General features: G+C 38.2%; 2 protein-coding genes across 2 annotated transcripts; both read right to left on the reverse strand.

Annotated features, from left to right (window-relative positions):
- Window positions 1-2,892: 2,892 nt before the first annotated feature.
- LOC113356306 (acidic leucine-rich nuclear phosphoprotein 32-related protein 1-like) lies at window positions 2,893-5,529 on the reverse strand. The gene is made up of 2 exons (XM_026599413.1): window positions 4,945-5,529; window positions 2,893-3,493 (listed from the first exon to the last, which is right to left on the reverse strand). The coding sequence occupies exons 1-2, from the start codon at window positions 5,374-5,376 to the stop codon at window positions 3,236-3,238; spliced, it is 690 nt and encodes a 229-aa protein (XP_026455198.1). The 5' UTR covers window positions 5,377-5,529; the 3' UTR covers window positions 2,893-3,235.
- A 328-nt stretch (window positions 5,530-5,857) lies between these two features.
- On the reverse strand, window positions 5,858-7,875 carry LOC113356307 (RHOMBOID-like protein 8). The gene is made up of 5 exons (XM_026599414.1): window positions 7,539-7,875; window positions 7,277-7,440; window positions 6,899-7,173; window positions 6,645-6,774; window positions 5,858-6,227 (listed from the first exon to the last, which is right to left on the reverse strand). The coding sequence occupies exons 1-5, from the start codon at window positions 7,687-7,689 to the stop codon at window positions 6,105-6,107; spliced, it is 843 nt and encodes a 280-aa protein (XP_026455199.1). The 5' UTR covers window positions 7,690-7,875; the 3' UTR covers window positions 5,858-6,104.
- Between the last annotated feature and the right edge of the window lie 367 nt (window positions 7,876-8,242).

Below are 8,242 nucleotides of genomic sequence, written 5' to 3' on the forward strand. Positions count from 1 at the left end.
CTTGAATTGAATGTAAAATACAGTCCTACAAATGGGACTCTATTGTCTAATCCAACACTGTATCGTCAACTAGTAGGGAGTCTAAATTACTTGACCATTACGAGACCAGACATAAGTCATGCAGTTCACATAGTCAGTCAGTTTATGTCTGCTCCAAGATCTACTTATTATGCAGCTGTTCTCAGAATTCTAAGATATATCAAGGGGTCTCTTCATCAAGGTCTGTGTTTCTCATCAAAGTCTGATCTCACTCTTCAAGCTTACTCAGATTCCTATTGGGCTGGGGATATTACAGATAGAAAATCTATTACAAGCTATTGTGTGTTCTTGGGAGACTCGTTGATTTCATGGAGAAGTAAGAAACAAAGTGTGGTTTCTCGTTCAAGTGCTGAAGCAGAGTATAGAGCACTTTCTCACACCACATCTGAACTCATTTGGTTACGGTGGCTACTTCGTGATATGTGAGTTCTAATTTCTTCTCCTACACCACTGTATTGTGATAACAAGGATGCTATTCAAATTACACACAATGATGTCTTTCATGAGCGTACAAAACATATAGAGATAGATTGTCATTTTACTCGTCATCATTTCAAGAAAGGTACAATCACTCTTCCACATGTTAAATCAGAATTTCAAGTGGCTGATCTTTTCACCAAGACTCACTCTGCAGCTCGTCTTCGATTCTTAATTTCCAGACTCAAGATGTGTACTCCACCACCTTGAGTCTGAGGGGGGGTGTTAAGATATGGTCAAGATATGATATATCTTGACATTATTGTGTTTGTTATTTGGTTGTAACTGCATATATATTCTTTCTGTATATATCCTAGATATTGTTAGGTGTATCTTTTATGCCTTATCTAGTTGTTAGGTGTATCTTTTATTTGCCTTATCTAGTTGTGTAAACATGTATAAATCAGGCTTTTGCCTATCAATGAAGATACAGAGAATTATTCCCACAACTACATTAGAATCTCTATGCTCATGTTCATCAGACATAAGAATTAATATTGTCATGAAGTAGTATCTGTATTCTGTGGTAATCATTGAAAATATTTAGCTTTACAGTTAGTGGCTGCGTCGCCTTGTACCAATTTCAAACACATAAGTTGACGAGACTAGAAACTTAGGTGGTGTTTACTAATGAGAAAATGTAAAAAAAAAAAACATGTCAAGATGGGACTTGTCTGCAGAAGGGACCACATCAGACCTTAGAGCGTCCACAGTGGTGCGAGTATAACCAAAGACCAAAGACTAAAAAAAAGACCAAATTTGAGTTTAGGACGTCGTGTGGCGTAGTGGTAGGCGATTATATTTAGTCGAGCGAACGTATAATGTTCGTTTGATTGTGGAGCGTAGATAAAGATTACGCCCAATTAAGGCGTTGATAAAGATTACGCCCGACGTAGGGCTTTGGTAAAGACTACGCCCGATACGAGGCGTTCTTATAGTTTACGCCGGGAAAAGAGACGTTTGTATAATCAACGCCCCATGGGACATACGTAAAGTCACCGCTCGCCAAGCGTTTGTATAATCAACGCCCCATGGGACGTACGTAAAGTCACCGCTCGAAGCCAAGAATTTGTATAATCAACGCCCCATGAGACGTGTATATAGGATGTGTTTTGAAAAGCTTGTTGTCTGTACTTTGTACTCCTGGCCCTCCAAACTATGGTTACTTCTACCTTTGCTGTGTGATGCTTCCAACATTCATTTGGTGTTATATGCGAAATCAAAAACAAAATTAGCTATGACATGCTGCACTTGACCTAGAAACCAAAATGAAAACATTTAGTTTCGTGGAAGCATAAGATGCAAAATATTTGCTCTTCCCCAATATTTTCACACTTCAAATTTGAATTCTGTACAAGTTCAATCATTCATGGGGCTTTGATACACTTTATCAAAGCCTGGAATCAGGCGTACACTTTATCAACGCCCCATTAAGGCGTTAACTTTATCACCGCCTGGAGTCAGGCGTTAACTTCACAAACGCCCCATCAGGCGTACATTTAATCAACGTCCCATACAGGTGAAGTTTATATACCCGCCTGTTCGTTGGACGAATTCTTTACGAACGCGCGTTGAGAAGCGGAGATTATATCAACGCCCGTTGTGAAACGGAGATTATATCAACGCTCGACTATATTTGGGTTTGGTCTTGGTCGGCGACCAAATTTAGTTTGGGCTTTAGTCGTTGATCAAAATTTGATCGATAGTACGTCCCACTACGTCTGTCCAAAAGACCAAATATTTGGGTTTAGTCGTCCAGTGCAGTTGCTCTTAGGTACCCTATTTGTGAGATGAGGAAAGAACCTCCAATTTGATCAACCAAATCTACTAGCCAGTCAAGATAATTCACTGAAAAATGCTTACAATGCGTTTCAGAAACCAAGCAGGAAACAGCCTTTCCCTCGCCGTAAAAGTAGTAAATTAGCATATTTTTTGTGTGTTTATGTTATGTTAACTTGCAGGTGAGCCAAATGGTCGTGTAAATATAGTTTCCTAAGGCATTCTGTTAAAAAAGAAAGAAAAAAAAATCACAAATCTTCTGCTGTATTCGTACTACCAAGTATCAGAATAAGTTCTACAGACGTGTAGATGGTCGCAAGATTATACAGTTTCTTTATTCTTTCCCTCATAATTTTGGAAGTATTTGATCAGCTGGGGTACTATTTCTTCATTTGGCGATTCTCATTCACAAGTCTACATTGGCTTTTAACTAAACAAGTGAATAAGGTAGGTTTGCAAGGTCTGCTCTGTAATTCTTAACCCGCGGATTGCCTCAAAAAAACCAAAGTAAATATCACCTTCTAACATTACCTTTCTGTTAATAGGCCGCAGTCGTCCGACTACAGAGTCTTTGTGCAGAAATTGTACTGAACATGATTAATCTAAACTATTTAGAATATTAATGAAGAACTAGTTAACAATACCTTACACAAGGTCTTAAACTTTCTTGCCATTGCGAAAAGTAATAATCAACACCCACTACACCACCACTCAATTGAAATACGTCTACAATGCATATTTTTTCTGAATTTAGAGATGCCTAGTTTAACACCTTACTTTACTGTCTCATAAATAACAGTAAAAATAAACAAAAGTACAGCTATGAAGCATCAACTTTTCTACCTTTTTTTTCTACACAAGGGGACTGTGTACTCGAGGTCGGAGGAGAGGCATCCAGCTGACTGGATACGGTCTCTCGTCAAACCTCGAGGGCTGAACCCTATCGTTTGGAAGGTCTCACATCGTCTTCCCCACCATCGTCATCAGAGTCATCATCGTCATTCTCATCAGAGTCATCATCGTTACTTGGCCTTTTTCTCTTTGCTGAAACCTCTCCCTTTTCACCTTCATCTTCATCCTCCTCCTCAAGCTCATCCTCTTCTTCACCATTCTCCTGACCTGGTTCAAAATCACTAGCATCCTCCTCGTCTTCTGGACGACTTACTGGACGAACAAGGTACTCTGTTCCCAAATCCTCCTACAAGACAATCATGTGTTTGTTAATATTCAATGATCAGATATAAAACAAGCCCAGACCTGCTTTCCCAAAACAAAAAACAAAAAAAAAAAAGAAACAAGAAAAAAAGAACAGGATAATAAGGGATGAGTTTGTAACGCGTAAACATGTCAATTCTTGAATTTAGCACCAGTACATATCATAAACAAAGGACACATGTCATCAATGGAAACTACGGGACAAAAAATTGCATCAAATTCGAAGCCACAAAGTGACGATGATAAACAGAAATGGCATATGGAAAAATTTAACTAATCATAAACAAAGTGTAACAGAAATGGCATTGGAAAAGTTTAACAAAGTGGAACTAAAAACCATATAAAGGTATGTGTACAGGCAGATTTTAATCTACAGGACAAGCTAGCATACTCCTTCATGAACCACCATTCAAGGTCAAATCAAACATAATAAAGTGGGTTTATCATTACTCCTACAAGTGATATGGCCAATAAACCATGTTTATAACTAATACACGAAGTCACCAACAAACACAATGAGGAAATAAACAACAATATAGCAAGTTGCAGCCAGGATCAAACAAGTCCAACGATATATGTAGCCAACAAGCAAGATGAGCAGACATGCAAACACAGATCTACAAGGAATATGCTGATGAAGGGGCATAACATATTAGTAAGCGAGACCTAATAAATTCAGTAAGGACTTAAACTAGGCATCCAGAAACACAGCAGGCATCATTCATACATCCATGATAAATTCAGTAAGGACTTGGTACAACCACATAGACACCATCAACATACAAGAAAGACTAGAAAGTACTGCTGAATCAGATCCCACTTCAACAAGAAAATTAAGTAGAGCACTACCAATCAAAATCTTCTAGACCATCCTACACACAACATGACTCACAGTTTACAAGCATAATTGAAAGCAACACCAAACAAGACCCTGAAGAAACCAAAGGTTAGATTAGGGTAAACAAAGTCGATCAAGGTTTTACTAAGAAACTTGCCCTCTTCAAACAAGAAAATACTGGTACCCAACTAGCTAAACCAAGATCCAAGCTTCATCTTAAACCATCAATTTGACATAAAAAGGGGAAGATAGATTTCTTGAAATAGTAACAGTAAAACTTAACAAAACAAATAAACAGACAAACATCAACTAGAACTAACAAAGTGATGTACATACACAAAATTAGCAAAAATCAACAAAATTGATGAATCAGAAAACCTCTGAATTTCTATCTAACAAATCAAGCTTAAATCACAATCAAAATCCCCATACTTCAGCCAAATAAAACATATCTATTACAGGAAATTGTACCACAAATAAATTTTTAACCTAAAAATTTAGGGCAAAAAAGGGAAACAAACAAATCTCAGATATAATATCACAGACAAAACATAAATCTAAAAAATTAAGCTTAAAATTACATAACGAAATTATACCTCATCATCTTCTTCGACCTCCTCCTCGTTCTCATCCTCATCGTCGTCGTCGTCGTCGTCATCATCATCACTATCATCATCCTCACCACCAGCACCTTCCTCATCATCATCATCATCATCATCGCTAACATCAACGACTTGAGGAACAGATGTAGAAGCAGGCAAACCCTCTTCAGTATCTTCTTCTTCATCCTCATCATCAACCTCTTCCTCCTCCTCTTCATCATCATCGTCATCCTCATCTCCTCCATCTTCCTCCTCAGTACCCTCATCAACAACTCTCTTCATATCAAAAACTTCATTCACCTCATCATCATCATCATCATCATCAACTTCTTCATCATCGTCTTCAATATCATAGCTTGTTTTGCCGTTCATAACCCTGATTTCTTTCTCCTTCTCAAATTCTCTCTCGTTATCAATAATTGCCATCTCTTTCTCACTCACTCAATCAAAATTCTTCACAGATTTTTCTTAAAATTCAAAGAAAAATTGAAAATCGAAATTTGGAAAAACAGAGAAACAGGAGAGAGAGAAACACAATAGAGAAAGAAAAGTTTTCCTCAAAGTGTTCGGATTCTACCTCTCAAATGAAATCTTGACCGTTGAAACTCAGAATTTGTTCCGGATCGATGACGTGTCGGTAGATCTAATGGTCGAGAGTTCTTTGATGCTAGAGTACTTGAAGTCTCTCTGTTTTAGTTTGAGTAGGGTTTTTGTGGGTTTCGCACATGTGGATGTTCTCTAGGGCTGATGTCATATAGGATTAGGTCTTTTCACTTGATGAGACGAGATCGAATGGTCTAGATCATCTCTCTCTCATTGGCTAGAAGCATCTAGATTTGTTGTGGTTGTGGATTTGGATATACTATGAAACTAAAGGTCCGGCCTGTCATCGCTTGACTAAATGGGCTTGGCAATAAAAAGTTTTCTAAAGCTAAATTCAGTAATTCACAAATTCTTGAGCAAACAATTCAGTAATTACATTTACAGGTTTAAAACGAAACCTTTTTTTTTCTACACGGATTGCCTATATGTATCGATCTCACCATTGTGACACTTCCCCCCTTCAAACAAAAAAAAGAAATCCCACCCATTTTTTCAGTTTCTAAAGCACAACACCTGTCATGACAACATATATCATACAATGTTCAACAGGCTTAGTAGCATATCTCACTGCACAGGTCCCTTATCCTCGCCTCTGATAAGTTTGTGAAAGTGTACACCCTGGACTTGCCGTTACTTTTACATGTCAGAATCGATTGGTTAGCAGTTTTCCTGACCTGCACAAGTGCGACCAGAATTAGTATGAGCTATAGAATATGAGATTGATTCAACAGAAGTTATATGATAAATAGCAGCGTACGTGTATTTCGTCATTTCTAACCCAAAAAAGGCTGACTCAAGATAAAGTATGGTACAGCTGCCCATAATGTCCCAGTTCGCAAACTAATCATATATTTTGGTGCAGAGGGATATGAAGTAGCTGTTATGTACCAAATCTCTTGATGTACTGGTGCTTGGTGTTAGATGACTCTCTCAGTCATGTTTTATAAGTATAAAGAAATCTCACAACATCAATCTTTAGTGTCACTAAACAATATCTGAGGTGCAAATGTTCTGTTATTGTCTCGCTGCACAGCATGGGCATACAGCATTGCATTATCAGCAGTTGAGAGTTAAAAGTTGTAAATGCTTACCTCGCACGGCAGCGAAGCTTTCACATTACAGCTCCACCTTTCGGAAGGAATGCAGTTAACATAATGGCACCAGCTACATTGGTTATTCAAGTTCTCTCCATGTAGTACTGCAACAACACATCCAGTAACACTACCAAACCAAAATAAGTTGTTCCATAAGTATAATCTTCAACAAATAAGACGAACCAGATTGTATTTCTGTAATTATCTTAAAGTGAATAAAAGAAGTCAGCATAGAGTTAGGAAAACCTTACATAAGCGCAAACAGAACGAGAGAGATACTCCTCAGCACTGGCTTATCCAATTTCTGCTTGAAGTTCATCAACTTCATTGAACTCTTTTCCTTGTATTCAAATAGACCTTTTTTATTTAGAGGCACTTGTTCAAGACGAGGGTCAAAGAACAGTACAAATCCTAGAAGAAATCCAGAGACAAATCCCCCAACATTTGAAAAATTGTCCACGTGAGGCAACACGCCAAGAGAAAAATTTATAGTTGCTGCCAAACACAGTACTACCAGAGCTGTGAACTGCATTTTCGCATACAACGAAATGAAAGAGTGAAAGTGAGAAGACAGTGAGGAAAGAGACAACACCTAACAAAATGTGAAAGTCTACGAATAATGAAAGGACCTTGTCACTATAAAATTTCCAATTCCTGATAAGTCCTGAGAGCATCGCGCCAAGTAATCCGAATAAAGCACCAGAAGACCCAACTTCTGGGATATCTTGAACGAAAAGCGCAGACATCAAACTACCAGTAAAACCTGAGCATAAGTAGATCATCCCAATCCTCACTGCAATCCAGAAGCGGAAAAAAAGAGCAGGTTATGTTACGCTTAGACAGTATCAAACTTGTCACTCTGAGATAAGGAGAATGCAGAAAGGATCTTACAGGATCCAAACTCTCGTTCTAATTGCAGGCCTATGAAGATAACACCTGAAAGGTTTATAATCAGGCTGAACATCCCTGCATGCAACCATGGAGATGTTACTAGGCGCCAAATTTCGTGTTTCACCAATAACTTCCGACGAAGAGCACCCATCTCATCCAGCCTGAAAGAAGAATATGTCTAACCTATCGAATTATAGTTTCTCAGAAAGAATGATTAGCACAAAAACTTGTGACAATGTTTAAAGTAAACGGTACACCGTCCCCATTCAAATCACCTCTAGCATTTCAGGACAAATGGCGCATGAAAACGAGAAACTGCTTCAACCAGTTTTCTTGTTTAATTTCTATCATTCAAAGCAGAACATACTTCTGTATTGTTATCAAAAAAGTCCCACTAGGAAACTCACTTTTGTGTCTGGGTCTAACATTCACAAATCTTCTGCTGTATTCATACTACGGAATAAAGTTACTCGTATTTTCCACACAAGTAGAAGAATCTTTTCTTTTGTCCTGACTTCTTTGTCTGAACGTGCTTGTCTTGGCTTCTTTGTCTGCACGATTTTTGTCCTGACTTCTTTGTCTGAACGTGCTTGTCTTGGCTTCTTTGTTTGTACGTGTTTTGTCCTGGCTCCCTTGTATGTACGTATTTGGCTTGGCAGCAACACATTGCTCCATGCCTGACAAAACAACTTTTGTTGCACTAT

Source organism: Papaver somniferum, chromosome 3 (genome assembly GCF_003573695.1).
Source record: "Papaver somniferum cultivar HN1 chromosome 3, ASM357369v1, whole genome shotgun sequence".
Taxonomy (NCBI): domain Eukaryota; kingdom Viridiplantae; phylum Streptophyta; class Magnoliopsida; order Ranunculales; family Papaveraceae; genus Papaver; species Papaver somniferum.